The sequence below is a fragment of the Podarcis tiliguerta genome (assembly GCF_965153285.1).
Source record: "Podarcis tiliguerta genome assembly, chromosome: 1".
Lineage (NCBI taxonomy): Eukaryota > Metazoa > Chordata > Lepidosauria > Squamata > Lacertidae > Podarcis > Podarcis tiliguerta.
Genome location: NC_139534.1, coordinates 91,591,573 through 91,609,601, shown reverse-complemented (window position 1 = coordinate 91,609,601; position 18,029 = coordinate 91,591,573). Strand labels below are relative to the sequence as shown.

Sequence of the window (18,029 nt, the reverse complement as noted above, 5' to 3'; positions counted from 1 at the left end):
GCAAGTCTTTTTTTAGAGTGAACAAAAGCAGGTTACTTAAATGTTTCTTTCCAGATTTGTTTTATTTAAATTTTTATTTTGTCCCATTATGAAAGTCTGGGCTGAAAAGCTATAGCAAAGATCTGCAGAACAGGTTTTTAACCCACCTTGGTTGATTTTGCCCTAATTCAGAAAGGCCCAAACAAAAAATTCTTCCAAAATTGGGGAAACATTGTTGGAGTAATTGAGCATGAGAAGGGGTTAATTTCCTTCAATGTTAATAAAGCCAGTTACTACAGTAAAGGCCCAGTGCACCAACTATATCTTGTGATTAATGCATGCCAGCTCAGCATGTCAATCTGTAGTTAGTCTATCTGTCTCTTAGTCAGTTAGCCAATCAGTATTACTTGCCCAGTGTTATGTCTTGAATTGCTGAACTTATTTAGAGCAACAGATATTCATTGTACTTGTATGTATATATATATACAGTGGTGCCCCGCAAGACGAATGCCTTGCAAGACGGAAAACCCGCTAGACGAAAGGGTTTTCCGTTTTGGAGGTGCTTCGCAGGACGAATTTGCTATGGGCTTGCTTCGCAAGACGAAAATGTCTTGCGATTCCTGGGGTGTTTTTTTCCGCTCCCCACCCCCTTTTTCTAAGGCACTAAACTGCTAATAGCCTTTTAGCAGCTAATCCGCTAATCCCTTAAGCCTTTAATAGCTGCTAATAGCCGCTAAACTGCTAATAGCGCTAATCCGCTAATCCGCTAATGGGCTTGCTTCGCAAGACGAAAAAACCGCTAGACGAAGAGACTCACGGAACGGATTCTTTTCGTCTTGCGAGACACCACTGTATATGTATTTGAAAAAGCCTACAAGCTGTATATATAAGCTGTGTCCAGAACTGTATTATTGAGCCTTATCTTCTGCAACAGTAAACTATCTGAAACTTTATCAGATTTTGTGTGGTGACTGGTACTGGGAGCAACCAGTACTATGTTGGTATCTCACCTAGGATCCTCAACAGGTATCAGCTGAAGGGAGTTCCCTTCAAAAATAAAATCTATTCATATTTTCCTTGCCTGGAATGTAACATTAGCTACTGATTTTGATAAAGCCAGACCTGCAACTGCTCTTAATATTACAGTGATAACTATCTTGGGTGGAGAGCCAGTTGCTCCTGTTTTATCCCACTTGTTCAAAGCATAGCAGTGATTCCATGTGGCTGACTGGTAATGAAGAGTTTCTATTTCAGGCTGAATTACTGTCGTAGAATAATATTATTAAATATGAGCAAAGATTCTGCTCTGGGGAAGCAGGTGCTAACTAACTATTGCGAAAAACCAGTTGGCCATGGCTTACAGCAGAAACAAAACAATAGTCCAGTTGCATTTTTAAGGCTAAGAAACACATTATTGAATAAGCTTCCATGAATTATAAATAATGATCTGGTGAAGTGGAATCCAGTGCAAAATAACTTATGCCATAATAAAACTGTTTGCACCCTGGTATCCGACAAATGTTCCAGACATGTTTAGTTGGATTAAGCTAGGGGCCCTTTGTCAAATTTAAACCAGATAAACAAGGAAATACCTGCAGAGGGAAAACTTTTATAGGTATGGAAATCAACTGACATCAAGCCAAGCCTGCAGCTAGTTGGGCAACCCAGCCCTGTCTGTGGAAAAAGAGGATATGGCCTAAGGGTCTACCCCTTATTCCAGACCCTCCAAGTGTCCCTATTTTCCATGGAAATCCCTGATTTAGAGAAGCCATCCTGGTTTCTGATTTGATCCCAGAATGTCCCGCTTTTCCCTCGGATGTCCCTGTTGTCATTGGAGAAATATTGGAGGGTATGGAGTATTCAGACCCAGAGCTGTCTGAAGGCAATCCTGTCTAGGGATATTTGTTTAAATGTTTAGTGTTTTGTTAAGTTGGAAGCTGCCCAAAATGTTGGGGCAACCCAATAAGATGTGTGGGGTATAAATAGTATAATTATCATTATGGAATGGGACGTCCCTATTTTCATTGTAGAAATGTTGGAGGGTATGTTATTCTAAGCCTCAACTTCAAGGTGAGTAGAAAGGCTTTCATGCCCTCCAACATTCCTCAGATGAAACTAGGGACATTTCTTACTCCCCCGCCAAAAAAAAAATCTGACTTCACTCAACCCACCCCCACCCCCCATTTTTTGGTTGTCACCCCACCCCTGCAGAGCATTTCGTATCAGAAGGGTGAGTGCGACCACCATTACACCAACAGGACTCAGTGCATACATCCTCCATGTCCTGAAAAAACCCCTTTCTCTTCTCTTCTCTTCTCTTGTATATTTACCAAAAGCATAACATACACCAATAAAATTTTTTGGGAAAGTGGTAAGATTAGATGCAGATACACAAGACTAGGGACACGGGTGGCGCTGTGGGTTAAACCACTGAGCCTAGGACTTGCTGATCAGAAGGTTGGCAGTTCGAATCTACATGATGGGGTGAGCTCCCATTGCTCGGTCCCAGCCAACCTAGCAGTTCGAAAGCACGTCAAAGTGCAAGTAGATAAATAGGTACCACTCCGGCGGGAAGGTAAACAGCGTTTCCGTGCACTGCTCTGGTTCGCCAGAAGTGGCTTAGTCATGCTGGCCACATGACCCAGAAGCTGTACGCCGGCTTCCTCACCCAAATAAAGCGAGATGAGCACCGCAACCCCAGAGTCGGCCATGACTGGACCTAATGGTCAGGGGTCCCTTTACCTTTTTAAGATCAGATGCAGACACACAAAGTTGTTGTGGGTTTTTTTTAAAAAAGACTCCTTGCACTCAACCCCACTCCCCCTTTCTTCCTGCCCAGAGTGGCCCTGCCCTCTCCCCACCCCTCAGAGCAAGTGCGTCATGTGGGGCTGGGCCTTGGTGATGGCAGCTTCTCCTCCTCCTTGCCCACTCTCCAGCAGCTGCTATGAGCTGCCCAAGGGAAGAAGCTGGCAACAGCCTCCGTGGAAAGACAACAGGGTGCTACCGGCTCATCCCTTCCCCTGATCTCAGCAGCGGCAGGACTGGTGGGGGAAATAGGATCAATTCCTGTCTTTCCCCCAGAGTTCCTGCCCATTTCTCACCTTGCCCATGCTAGTGTGAAAAGGACTGGAAACTGGCCATCTTGTTTGCTTAACAAAAGGGTGAAAGACTTGAGAGAGCAGACCTGGCTATCTTTCTTCTTTCTGCCTTCAAATATCCTTAGCAATGTGTAGATGGCTCCCATTGAGGAGTTGAGTATCCTCAAATCAGAAACAGGGACAGCTTCTGTAAATCCAGGACTGCCCCTGGAAAACAGGGACACTTGGAGAGTCTGCAATTTAATATCCAAAAAGTAAGTGAGTGTTGTGAGAGAGAGAGGGAGTGGGCAGTTGTGTGTGTAAGGACAAGGGCCAATCTCTTTTTTAAAAAATAAAAATAATAATTTTTATTAAATTTTCCATTTTAATAATCCAATCAAATCACATTAAGTATTCCAAATTATGCAAATACATATCATATAGTCCAAATATTCTGCTAAATTATAATTTTTTAAAAAATGATATTTATTAAAAGTTTTATAGTTACAAAGATAGAAGAGAAAAAGAAAAAGAAAACACAATATATATATATATATATATATAAAAGAAAGAAAGAAAATATAAATTAAAAAATACATCAAAAAGCCAAAAAAGAAAACAATACCTCCACCCAACCAAGGAAAAAACACAAACACTTAAAAACACATCTTTTTTTTCCACATCTCTATCCTTTGATGACCTATTTCCTCAACCTCCACCCACCTCCCCTTTTTGTATTCCAGTCAATAATTAGGTCAGCAAATCCTTTCCATCTTTCACTGCTTACTATCTTTTAATTATCTTAATCTATTTTAACCTTATCTTCCCATCAAAATCTTAAAATTTATCTATACTTCAATCTAGTAAGAAAAAGAACCTTAAATCTTAAACCCTTAAATCCTTATCATATTTCAACTAAAGTCATATAAATTCATTCCACCATCTCCCAACATTCCTTAATTATACAATATTATACTAAATAATGTTTTAAAAATTTCCAATCTTCTTCCACCATCTCTTCTCCCTGGTGTCGGATTTTGTCAGTCTTTTCTATCAGTTCGATATAGTTCCTCAACCTGGTGCTCTTGTGTCCGAGGCTCTTAACTCTTCTCCCTGTCCTATCTGCAGTTTTCTTTTAGTACAAAAAATTAAGTCCCAAAGGGCTTCCTTCTTGGCAGCTCCTTGGCCCCATCTCAGCAAATTTGCCCATACTCCATATTCAAAGTTGTAATCCAAAAAATGTTCCAGGGCATACTCCACAGGCCCTTTGAGACTGAAGAGCTCCACTTTTCCAGTCTCTCCCTCAGTGCCTCCCTCCATCAGAAAGTCTGCCCATCTTCCCTTCTTCAGTACAAACGGGGCACCGTCTCTCCGATTCTGACTCTCCAACTCCATCACCTCAAAATTCAACTTATGTCCATCAATTTGTTTCTGTGGGGCTGGGGCCTCCACTTGAATTTCTTGAGGAGCCGAAACAGTTTGTTCCATCTTCTTCTCCCGAACTTGCTGTTTCAAAGTTGGTTCCTGAGTCACATCCTGAGTGGTTCCTGTTAAAATGTTCACTTTTTGCTCCATATCCAATACACTTTGTCCCAAAATGTCCATTTTCTTTACCGTCAAATCCGTCTTCTCATGTAGTTGTTCCAACAGAGCATTTATTTTTTCAAATGCATTCACTAGAGCTTCTTGTTTTTCCATTCTTATCCACAAACTTTCCAAGGTCGCCTCTTTCTCAGCCCTTGATTCTTTAGTGGAAAGTTCCACTTCGCAGTTACAAATTGCAACAGTTTCAGAGGCTCCCTCTATATGCAACAGTTTCTGTTTGTATCTATTCTTATTATTCCAAATCAAAATCTAGCATCAAAGTTACTGTTCAACTTCTCTCCTTTTGAGTACCACAAGGACAATGCAAAAAATATATGTCTCTTATTCAACCGTCCATCAGAATGTATTCCATTCCCAGCTATTAATTTTCTCAGAATGAAGCTTTTTGACAGCCCGATCCCAGGCTCGAAACAGTGGTTAATTATCTCTTTTCCCTCACTCTCCCGCAGGTTTAAACCGTCCACAAAAAATTCCCCCCTCTTCTCCTGCTTCCAAGGGGGTATTCAGTATCTTAAATGATGAAAATTTAATACTTTAGAGGGTATTTTCCCCAGGCTTTAGCTTGTGACATCTTTGCTTTGATCTGTTTACAAAACGGAAGGCGGACTTCCTGTTTAGACCTTCACATTCAAATGCCAAATTTAAATATTTAGTAGTCCAATTTTCTGTTTACTTATGAATATTTACTTATAGTCCAAATGTCCACAGGAAAAATTGGCGCTTTCTGGCAACAGCAATGCGGCTTCACTCCTTGAAAGAAGCGGTTGATTCGATGTACCGCGCCGCTCACCCCACGTCACTCCGGAGCCCCGAAACAGGGTCTCCCCGCGAGTAGGGGAGGCACAAAAGGTACCTGCCAAATCCCAAGTCCACGAGCTTCTTCCGCTCGTGGTTTAAGGCGGGTCTCCGCCTCGCCGTGGTGGTCAGACCCCGAATTCCAAGGAGCGGATTCCTCCGAGATGGAGGAAATCCGCCACTACCAGAAGCGCCAACCCGGAAGTCCAAATTATAAATTTTTGTTGGGGCTTCCCATGCTTCAAGTTCAGTGGGGTTCCAATCATCTTATGATACTACTACCTTGAGTTTCCAATAGTTCCTTCTTTAAATCTTCCTGTTGTTATCCTTCCTTCTTTCGTGGCCTCTGAGCTGTTTCCTCAGGCGAGTTGAAATAAACAATAATGTGCTTCTGTGTGAAATTTGTGTGACTCTCCTTTTTTTTTTTTTTTTTTGCAGCTGGTATGTCTGTGGTTTGCAGAATGTCCTCACATGCTGGTGTTTATGCTGAATCAATCCAAAAGTCTTTCTCTGGTGGCAGATGCCATCTTCACTCAGTTCCGATGAAATAAAATCTGGGCACTTGATCATTAATTTTCTCAGACAGGTTGCATCAAACATTAGTCTTTCTAGGGGAGATTTGCCAAATCGGACTTGAAGTACAGATATAATAACAAATTAAGAGCTCACCTCCCCCAAGTCTATTTATCTCTGCAACTTGTCCTTAGGACAAGGGCCAATCGCAACATGATAGGGCGGCTGCTTAATGTGTTGCCTGCCCTGTTTGCATGTAACATGGGGTCAAGCAGTCTATTATTTTCTCTTTTTTGAAACTATGTTTTTAAAGGATAAGGGTAGTAAGCTGCTAGGTTTTAAAGTATTCCAATTTAATCATGTTTAAACTGTAGTTGCTGCATCCCAGCAGCAGCAAAGGCAAACTCCACCTCCCCCTTTCCAGGGTCTTGTTCTGACCCTTCCTCATATTGTGCTGTGTGCCATTGCTTTCCTGCAGCAGCAGCAGCAGCAGCAGCAGCAGCAGCAAAGAAGTGCCTTTAGAGCAGCAATGACTGCAGGCGAGGACTGATTTGGTACCCTTCTGGGTGAGGATACACAAATCCTGTGCCCTTCTTGTTATGCCACGTATAACTATGGTCTATGTGTCCAGGGAACAATAACACAAAAGAAGAGGTATTCCCTAGTATTAATGAAATCCCCTCCAGTTTTAAATATATTACTTTTGTGTTTATATTCAGCCATAATTAGTTCTACCTACTCCTCTGATGGAGCTTCAACATGCCATGGGTTCTGTGTTTTTAATTACTGCAATAAATCCATCAATAAAAAGATGTTTGCTTAGTGTTATTCTCTTGCTTTTCCTGTCCTTCCACTAGTAGACAAGTGACATGATATCCTCGCCCCATTTACTGGGTGGCATAGTTTTGTTGTGAGCAAATAGCTGTACATGTGCTCAATGCTTCTTTTTCAAAGCTAAGATGTACACACAGCAGTTTAAAAAATGGAAAAAGTTTTACAAAATGCCAAGGTACTTATGCAAGAAAACAGGGTATCTTTGCTAAGGTGAATCACAAAAAGTCTACTTGAGTGGTCCTCTTGTACAAAAATGGTGCAGGAGGAGGATTAATCATCAGTCTCTTAAAAAAAAAAATGGCTAGTGGGTTAAGAACTTAATTCGTTCTGGAGGTCCGTTCTTAACCTGAAACTGTTCTTAACCTGAGGTACCACTTTAGCTAATGGGGCCTCCCACTGCTGCCGTGCCACCACCGCATGATTTCTGTTCTCATCCTGAAGCAAAGTTCTTAACCCGAGGTACTATTTCTGGGTTAGCGGAGTCTGTAACCTGAAGTGTCTGTAACCCGAGGTACCACTGTACACATGAAGGAGAAGGATTGGTTTTGCTTTCATAAATGATGCCATAAGCAGGCTAGCCTCCTTTGATACTGGCACAAAATTCCCCTCAGCTATGCTTACTGGAAGAAACAAGACACTCACCGACTCACAGGGAGTAATGAATTACAGTGCACTCCAACATCTTTAGTTACAAATTATACTCAATGCAAATAACTTCCAAATAGGTGTGCATAGGGATTGTACCATCAATCTCTTCCAGGTCGATTCTGTGTCAAGGATGGTTGTCTATCAGCTCCGTTTGGTACGCCGGCTGAAACCCTACCTGCCTGCTCACTGTCTCGCCAGAGTGGTGCATGCTCTAGTTATCTCCCGCTTGGACTACAGCAATGTGCCTATGTGCAACTACCTTTGAAGGTGACTTGGAAACTACAATTAATCCAGAATGTGGCTGCCAGACTAGTGACGGAGAGCAGCCACTGGGAGTATATAACACCCGTCTGAAAGGATCTACACTGGCTCCCAGTACATTTCCGAACACAATTCAAAGTGTTAGTGCTGACCTTTAAAGCCCTAAATGGCCGTGGCCCTGTATACCTGAAGGAGCATCTTAACCCCCCTTGTTCAGCCCAGACACTGAGGTCCAGCACTGAGGGCCTTCTGGTGGTTCCCTTACTGCAAGAAGTTACAGGGTACTAGGCAGAGGGTCTTATTGATAGTGCCCCAGTCCTGTGGATCACCTTCCAATCAGATGTCAAGGAGATAAGTAACTATACAACTTTTAGAAGAAATCTGAAGGCAGCCCTATAAGTTCTTAATGTGTGATGTTTTATTATGCTTTTATATTTGCTGGAAGCCATCCTGATGGGCAGGGTACAAATAATAATAAAAAAATATTTTTTATTTTTATAAAGTGGGGAGGAGGAGTTGTGGTGGACCACATGGCCACCCACTCCCCTCTGGGGCAGGGACAGAGTCCTGCATCACCCGGAAGTCCCGGCCATGCCATAGTTCCAGCCAGCCAATCCGCTGGCTGGAGGGCATGACCAGGACCCATTCAAACCAAGGTGCAAGCCAGGGAACTTCCTTCTGGCTCACTTCCTTGATCTCCCGCCCACCCTCTCTAATTTCAGGTTTTGACATTGGCTTTGCTATGGACCTCAGTTGGTCGCCGTTGAGGGGCCTGGTAGGAATTTTTCCACTGGGCAAATGGCTTGGGCTATTTGGTTTTCGCCTACCTCGTACCAATCGTCACAACTTTGTAAGGTTTGGTGGTTAGGCATTGGTCTTATGATGGGGGAGGGGAGGTGTGGCCATCACCTGCCCCTCCAAGCTTAAGGGTATTTCGTTAAAGGAATCCGGGGGGGGGGGTGATCTTGTCCGAAGTCCGGGGCAGAGCTAGGGCCTTGCCTCAACCCTGTCGGGAACCCAGGAGGAGCTCAAGTTGCTTTACATCGACCGGACTCCCCCTACCAGTTGTTGACCCCTACAGGACTCCCTGCGTGACGGGCAGGAGTCAGATATAGTCAGGTGAATTCCAATGCCTAAGCCAATACCACTCACATTCTGTAACCGATAAAGTTGTGGCTAAATTTGCCCAATAACCATTAACTTAATATCCGTGTCCTTGTGTCTTATTCATCAACGCAGAGGTAGCCTCGGGGTCTCGACACGCAAATGTGAAATGAAAGAATGATTAAAGGGATGGCATATAAACACCCAGCAAGCAAATCAGGATGCTCATTGTTATATAAATTACCCTGCTGAAGGAATGGGTTTCCCAAACCCAAAACTGACTGTGCAGGCAGTTTTTAAACTGCACCAAAATCCCCATTTCTCCTTAGCTAAAATGCATAAACTTTAGCCGTTGAGCAAATGCAAAACAAGAACACATCTCTCTCCCTTATCAGTTTGACGGCAAGACTGGCCTTGACTTTACACAGACATTCTTATGTCCTGACCACAAATGACGCAGAGACCCAAGTCTGGGACTAACGCCAGAGCATGTTATCAGAAGTAGTAACCTCTTGCTCCAAGATAGGAGTAGGAACAGGAATATCCTTTTATGGTCAGGAGTGCAGGAAGGAAATCCCTTTTATGGTTAAGAGTGCCGGAGCAGGAACATATGTGATGTCAACCTACGTATACAAGCTGACGTGGTTGGAAGGAGGGAGAGGGTGCCTGGAGGATATATATACTGCATGAAACTTGTCATTTATTTGGACTTGCTGTGGACTTGATCACACAAGTGCCTTCTGCTATCCGGAGAGCAGAATAAACTCTTTCTTTGAATCAACCTCAGGTGTCGTTTGACTTCCTTCCTCCTGTCCCAGAGCAACGCTGACCCAATCGGTGAATTCCAATAAGGCTACATTTCTTGGGGGCTCGTCCGGGATTCCACATTCTCTGAGGACAAGGATGAAGGACCGAGGCGTCACTGCTTAGCGAACAGCTTGGTCGGTGTCGGTGGCTCCAAGCGCGCACCCTACCATTTCTGGGGGAGCCCCCCATCCCGTACCTGAGTGGAGACGCTGCAGAGACAGAAGAAAGACAGCAGCTGCACGGGAAAAGGCTGCCCAAGGGAAGGGAAAGGTAGGCTCCACAGCTTGTTTTTTGGGAGTCAGGGGCCCAGTAGGAGCAGTAGGATGCCGCTGGGTTCCACCAGTAGAGAAGGCATTAATGGGGTAATGGGGCCCTTTGGATGTCCAGCAGTTCTTTGTTGGGCTCAAATTGTCGTTTTCTTGTGTGTATTGAATATATGCTATATGGTGATTTGTGGACCTAGTAGGTATCCAAAGCCATTTGCACATGGCGAAATATGTTTTTTATCAAGGTAATTCTATCAAGGTAATTGTTAGACCCTGATGATGACCAACCCATAGCCTATTTGTCTGAAAAATTAACCACTACAAAACAAGGTTTGCCTCCCTGCATGCGAACAGCAGTGACTGCTGCCACTCTGATTACGAAAGCTGACGAGTTCACCTTTGCACAGGAAACCACGTGTGTTTTCCTCACGCTGGGCCAGCATTGCTGGACATGAAAGGAACTTATTTTTCTATCTCCCTTTGCCAAGCACTGCTCATGCACCCGCAGTTGCAGCTTCGAGTTACTGAGGTTCTTAACCCGGTTATGCCACCACCTATGGGAGAGAATGGGCCTCCAACACCTGACTGCATATATTCCAGCAGGCTGATTTGAAGGATGAAGCAAACCCCAGGCAGTATCTGATTGGGCTGCTACAATTGATCTACACCAACCCCTTCAACTCACCAACTCTCGGTGCCCTACAGACGCCGCCTTATGCTTCTCCTCACCACATCAGCTCAGCGCCCCCACCATCAGACGACCGCCCTGCTAGTGTCACTTACACACAGCAAAAGAAGAATCCAGCGTGGACTAAAAGAGGACATTTTCTTTTTTCCCCCTTTGAATAGATAGTTTTGTATGTAGTTTTGTGGGAGGTACCCCAGGTGTTAGAAAAAGAAGGTATTAGGAAATAGATATATCCCTGTGCCCAAATGATGCAGATAGGGCTGTGGGGGGACATGGTTTTAGCCAGAATGGTAGTCTTCTAATTTCTGGCCATCGCCGCGCCCACACCACTTAAGGTAACCACTTAAGGCTAATGAGAGAATGGGGTGCCCGCAACACGCAGAAATGGAAGCCCTATTTTGCAAAACCGAACCAATTGCACGGTCTGCACCCGGAAGCTCTCGCAATCTGTGACCTACAGATGCTTTTTGTGACCTACTCCTCCTTTGGGAGGAGTACCCCTCCTCCCTGTGCCTTGGAATGAGTCCTCAGTTACGGCCCCGATTTTGGCTTCCGCCAGATTTTGGGATGCGTTAAATTTGACAGAAGGAGCCTGTGGCTTTAACATCCCTGACCATGGTGTAGCTATTCGGCACCTGGCAACAGAAAGAGAAAGTAGCCCATGCTCCTGTCCCAACCAGGAAGGGATGGGACATGTCTTGGTTGACTGAGTGGCTTCCAAACCTTGGGTAGCTTAGAGGACTTGTAATGATGTTAATGGACTAATCTTGCTTCTTTTCTGCTCCTGTATACCCTGCTTAATGCAATGCCTGCAAAATAGGATGCATAAAATGATGTTACGAATGATTCGGCCCCAGATTACAGCACTGACACGAGAATACCGGCCAGTACCTTGGGACGAGCCAAAAGGCTGTCCAAAAGAAGAGTAGGGAATGAAGGTGCCCAGAACTGGACACAGTACTCCAGGTGAGGTCTGACCAGAGCAGAATACAGTGGCACTATTGCTTCCCTTGATCTAGATGCTATACTCCTATTGATGCAGCCCAGAATTGCATTGGCTTTTTTAGTTGCCGCGTCACACTGTTGGCTCATGTCAAGTTTGTGGTCAACCAAGACTCCTAGATCCTTTTCACATGTACTGCTCTCAAGCCAGGTGTCACCCATCTTGTATTTGTGCCTCTCATTTTTTTTGCCCAAGTGCAATACTTTACATTTCTCCCTGTTAAAATTCATCTTGTTTGTTTTTGCCCAGTTCTCTAATCTGTCAAGGTCGTTTTGAAGTGTGATCCTGTCCTCTGGGGTGTTAGCCACCCCTCCCAGTTTGGTGTCATCTGCAAATTTGATCAGGATGCCCTTGAGTCCATCATCCAAGTCGTTGATAAAAATGTTGAATAAGACTGGGCCCAAGACAGAACCCTGTGGCACCCCACTAGTCACTCTTCTCCAGGATGAAGAGGAACCATTGATGAGCATCCTTTGGGTTCGGTCAGTCAGCCAGTTACAAATCCACTGCGTGGTAGCATAGTCAAGCCCGCATTTTACCAGCTTCTTTACAAGAATATCATGGGGCACCTTGTCAAATACCTTGCTGAAATCAAGGTAGGCTATATCCACTGCGTTCCCTTCATCTACCATGCTTGTAATTCTGTCAAAAAATGAGATCAGGTTAGTCTGACATGACTTATTTTTCAGAAATCCATGCTGACTATTGGTGATCACAGCATTCCTTTCTAGGTGCTCACAGACTGTTTGCTTAATGATCTGCTCCAGAATCGTCCCTGGTATTGATGTCAGACTGACTGGGCGGTAATTATTTGGGTCCTCTCTTTCCCCCTTTTTGAAAATAGGGACAACATTTGCCCTCCTCCAGTCTGCCGGGACTTCACCTGTTCTCCAGGAATTCTCAAAGATGACTGCCAGTGGTTCTGAGATCACATCTGCCAGTTCTTTTAATACTCTTGGATGCAGTTCATCTGGCCCTGGAGACTTGAATACATCTAAATTAGCCAAGTATTCTTGTACTATCTCCTTAGTTATTCTGGGCTGTGTTTCCTCTGCTGAATCATTGGTCCAAATTCTTCAGGTCGGGCATTGTTTTCTTTATCGGAGAAGACTGAGGCAAAGAAGGCATTGAGGAGTTCAGCCCTTTCTGTGTCCCCTGTTTGCATTTCACCATCTTCTCCTCTGAGTGACCCCACTGTTTCTTTGTTCTTCCTTTTGCTACAAACATACCCATAAAAGCCTTTTTTGTTGCTTTTAACCTCTCTAGCAAGCCTGAGTTCATTCTGTGCTTTAGCTTTTCTGACTTTGTGTCTACACGTGCTGGCTATTTGTTTGAATTCCTCTTTGGTGGTTTCCCCCCTTTTCCATTTTTTGTACACATCCTTTTTTAATCTTAACTCAGTTAAAAGTTCTTTAGATAGCCACCCTGGCTTCTTTAGGCACCTTCCATGTTTCCGTCTCATTGGTATTGCCTGAAGTTGTGCTTTTACTATCTCCCTCTTAACAAACTCCCAGCCATCATGAACTCCCTTTCCTTTTAGTATTACTGTCCATGGGATCTCACCCAGCACTTCCCTAAGTTTTATGAAGTCGGCTTTCTTAAAGTCAAGAAATTGAGTCCTAGTATGCTTGGCTGCTCCTTTCCGCTGTATAGTAAACTTCAGAAGAGCATGATCACTCGTGCCTAATGATCCTTCCACTTCTACCCCACTAACCAGGTCATCAACATTGGTTAGGACCAGATCTAAAATGGCTGTTCCTCTTGTTGCTTCTCCCACTTTCTGGACAATGAAGTTGTCTGCAAGGCCAATGAGGAATCTGTTTGACCTTATGCTCTTGGCTGAGTTTGACATCCAACAAATATCCGGGTAATTGAAGTCCCCCATTACTACTATCTCCCTTCCTTTTGCATGCTTGGCCATCTGTTCCAGGAAGGCATCATCTATGTCCTCCGTTTGGCTTGGGGATGTATAGTAAACTCCCACAATGAGGTCACTGTTATTCTTCTCTCCCTTAATTTTGACCCAAATGCTCTCACTTTGGCTTTGAGGTTCTAAATCTTGGATCTCTTCACAGGTATACACATCCCTGACATATAATGCCACTCCTCCTCCTTTCTTGTCTGGTCTGTTTCTTTGAAATAGATTGTATCCCTCCATTATTACATTCCAATCGTGGGACTTATCCCACCAGGTTTCAGTGATGCCTATTATGTCATATTTAGTTTGCTGTACCAGGAGCTCAAGCTCATCTTGTTTATTTCCCATGCTTTGCACATTACTGTACAGACATTGAAGTCCATTAATCATTCCCCCGTGTCTCTTATTTAAGGATTTTTTCCTCCCACCACTAGGTCTGCGTGCTGTTTGCTCCATTTGGTCTATGACATTTGGATAATCATCTTCATCAGTTGATAGACTCCTACCTTCAGGAGCACTGTCTCCTTCCCCCACATTAGTCAGTTTAAAGCCCTCCTGATGAGGTTTCTGAGATTTTTGGCAAAAACATTCCTCCCAACAGTTGTGAGGTGCAGCCCATCGCTTGCCAGAAGTCCATCTTCAAGAAACTGCAGTCCGTGATCTAAGAATCCAAACCGTTCCTGTTTACACCATTTGCGAAGCCAGCTGTTCACTTCCACTATTTTTCCCTCTCTCCCTGGGCCATGTCGTTCAACTGGGAGGACAGATGAGATGACAGTTTGTGCATTTAATTGCTTCAATTTCCTGCCCAGAGCCTTGTAGTCTCTTTTGATCTTCTGGAGGCTATTGCTTGCAGTGTCATTGGTTCCCACATGAACCAAGAGGAAGGGGTATTTGTCAGTGGGTTTTATGATTCCTTGCAGTCGTTCAGTTACATCTTGGATCTTAGCCCCGGGGAGACAGCACACTTCCCGAGACATCTTGTCAGGCCCACAGATCACTGCTTCTGTTCCCCTCAGTAGGGAATCCCCTATCACCACTACGCCTCCTCTTAGGTTTGGTCGGGGTTGCTCCGTGAGCTGTCCGTTCCAAGGTCACCTGCACATTCCCTGAGGACTGACTTTGCTGCTCGTCTTCATATACCTGATCGACTGTAATGAGGGAGAGATCCTCAAATGGAGTCTGCTCCTCGTCTTCCATGCTAGGGGAGAGGACCTCAAAACGATTGTGTATTTCTAAACAATCAGAGCGAACCCTGGGCCTCCTACTTCTTTGAGTCATGTTTCTCCATATATCTGGCTCCTGTGTTGGTGAACTAGCCTCCTTCTCAGGGGAGTCCCCTGTCTCCTCCTTGGTGGAGACGGTGTGTTCTGTTGCTTCCAAGAAGAGCTCCAGCTCTCTAATTCTTTGGAGCGTAGCTACACGTTCCCCCAGTTGCTGGACTTTGTGTTTTAGGAGGGCAATCAACATGCAATTGCTGCAGGTAAAGCTGCCTGCAACTTTAGTGAAGTTGAGTGCCTCTTGAGATGACAGACAGATTATAAATGAAAAAGTATGCAATATATTAATTATGTGTGTGTGGCTCCAAAGCTATAAAAAAGCCAGGCACTTTTTGCTACACCCTTCATAATTAAAGAGTTCAAACCAGACCATGCATCCAAGCAGGAAAAGCAAAACTCATGAACAGAAAAAATAATGAAGTGACTAGGTGGCAAAATTTTATTGTTGTTTGTTCATGCTTTTGATTTTAGCATTTCTTCACATGAAAGAACCATAAACTTTTCAGCTGATTATATACATCTACCATCATACAGGAAACTAGTTCTTAAAACAAAATACATGTGAGTAAGAGATAAATGTAGCCCATTAACACACACACACACACACACACACACACGATTAAATACGGTAGCTGTAACTTTGTGCCTACAACAATGAATTAGTATTAGGTAAGAGAACAGATCTGACAATGAATTAGTATTAGGTAAGAGAACAGATCTGACAGCGCATGTTTCCTCAGAGTCAGCAAGAAGCTCCACTGAATTCAATGGGACTTACTCCCAGATAAGAGCATATAGGTTGCAGCCTGCGAGATAAACAACCCTCTAGGGTGTAACTCAATTGTTCAACCATGATTTCAATCTGGCATTTATATAAGTGTGTTATGGGCTGTTTTTCCAGTTATTAAAAATAATACTTTAGTCTTAATAGTATCTAGATGAAAGATTAACCACCCTTTTCAAATGAGTTAGAGAAAATACTGTGAGAAAACTACCTTGGCTGGTTTATAAAGAATAGTAAAGAATCAATATTTATGCCTACAGGGAAACATTTGAATAATAAGGGATCTGAAAATATGGAAGGAATTGCAATGGTCTGTATGCCATGATCCAAACTTTTGTGGGCTCAAGTGCACAGATGGAACTCCACCTCCCACCCTGCCAATCACATACTAGAACCATTGCAATGATAGTAAACATTGAGAAAGAGCTATCTGTCCTTGTCTTGGCTAGGTGAGGTCTCCCATGTTGAAAAAAAAACTAAGAAAGTCAGTTTTGAATTATTTGAGTTCCTTTACAACCAACTACCATTTTGATCAGCTATTAGATCTCTTCCCCACTTACAAGTTTTCTTCTTAAGCTGGCAAGGAAGTTGGGATGGGCAAATCTCTCAATTTCAGTTTCTCATTGTTTCAGTCTTAAGTTCATTTATCCACCTTTCACATCAGTTTGCATTTTTTTTTAAAGCACTCATGTTAATTCAACAGCATTTGAGTGCAGATTTCTACTAAGACACAATTTTGTACATTTTTGCCTAACGTACACTTTTTGCAAAGCAATTCCCCCATATGTAATACACTTTTGTACATATTGCTTCACTATTATATGCACTTAATGCATAATTTATCCTAGCATATGAATTTTTGTACACATTACTTGACTGCAGAACTGCATTGCAAAATTCAGAGAAGTGCAAATTTTGAAGCCTTGCTGTGTTTTGGTTTGCATAAACTTTTGGAAAGTGCAAAGTGGCACCTTTCAATGGTAACTGAACTGAATTTCTCCCCCCATCCCTACAAGAAAGGTGTATTCATGAGGCAACCTGAGATGACCAGGCCTGTTTTTTCTGGTCTACTACTTTGTGCAAAACATGAAGGATTGTGCTTGCATTATTCTGGACATTGTAGTTAGTTAGATTCAGTAGCTTGTTGAAATCCTCATCTTGCAGCGAAACCTGTCTTGTGGAATATGGAGAAAAGGCACTAGAGATATCAACATTGCCCAGTGACATTTCAGCAGTGCTACGTTCCACACCTACAGAAGAAAAGAAGAAAAGGGAGTCAAGCCCTTAGCTAGATCATCTCCAAAGCTTAGCCAGTGGAATCAGAAGACATGCCAGGAAGGGCAGCAACCCTGTCTCTATCTAAATTTCATTTTTGGGGAGTCCTTTCTGACCCAAAGGGAGTGTGCTTCAAAGACTAGACTGTTGGCTTCGATGTGGGGCACTCAGGCTCAGATTTTTAGATGCGAAGCTATGTGGGTGGATTTAGGCCAAATCCAACTCTCAGTTTACAACTTAATCTACCTCAATTAGTCTATGGGGCTAGAAAGCCATTCTGAGCTTCAAGAGGAAGGGAAAATTACAAAAGTGTCAAATAAGTAAAATAATGAATGTTTAAAAAGGAAGCATTCAGGAGATTACTGTGCAATCCTGAGTCAGGAGCATAAGCAATTTGCACTTTAGATTCCATAGAACAGGGGTAGGCAAACTAAGGCCTGGGGACCAGATCCAACCCAATTGCCTTCTCAATCCGGCCCGCAGACAGTCTGGGAATCAGCGTGTTTTTACATGAGTAGAATGTGTCCTTTTATTTAAAATGCATTTCTGGATTATTTGTGGGGCCTGCCTGGTGTTTTTACATGAGTAGAATGTGTGCTTTTATTTAAAATGCACCTCTGGGTTATTTGTGGGGCATCGGAATTCGTTCATTCCCCCCCCAAAAAAATATAATCTGGCCCACCACATGGTTTGAGAGACGGTGGACCAGCCCACGGCTGAAAAAGGTTGCTGACCCCTGCCATAGAACAATTCCAAACAGGAAAATAGTTCTTCTGTATGATCAGGAAATGTTCAAATAGTTTGTTATGTTTAATTGTGTCATTGATTTTATTGATGAAATACAGCTAAGGCAGAAAGGTGGAATACAGCAATAATATAGCAATTTTCAGATAATTTTAATAAAATGTGGGGATGTGGAAAACTTTTTTGGGTTGTAAATTGCTTTGAGTTATCTTGAGCAAGAGAAAGTAACTAACATATTTATTATTATTATTAGTTCTGATTGGAAAACAAATGTCCAAAATTTACACTTCTGGTGTATCAAATTCCTTCCCAGTCCCAGATTATGATTTCAGTACTCATGAAATTGCCCTACAAAAATAAATATTCCAAGCCTACCTAACCTCACCTCACTATAAAAATATGGTCTAAGATCTTAATTGAGAAAAATCCACCCTAATCATTGTGCAAC

At 43.2% G+C, this 18,029-nt stretch overlaps 1 protein-coding gene across 1 annotated transcript in view; it reads right to left on the bottom strand.

Annotated features, from left to right (window-relative positions):
- Positions 1–15,194: 15,194 nt before the first annotated feature.
- The window catches only part of LOC310681933 (cytosolic phospholipase A2 epsilon-like), a 61,825-nt gene continuing 58,990 nt past the window's right edge, over positions 15,195–18,029 (bottom strand). The window contains exon 20 of the mRNA XM_083450010.1: positions 15,195–16,812. Within this exon, the coding sequence (XP_083306136.1) occupies positions 16,589–16,812 (224 nt within the window). The 3' untranslated portion in view covers positions 15,195–16,588. The remainder of the gene's footprint in view (positions 16,813–18,029) is intronic.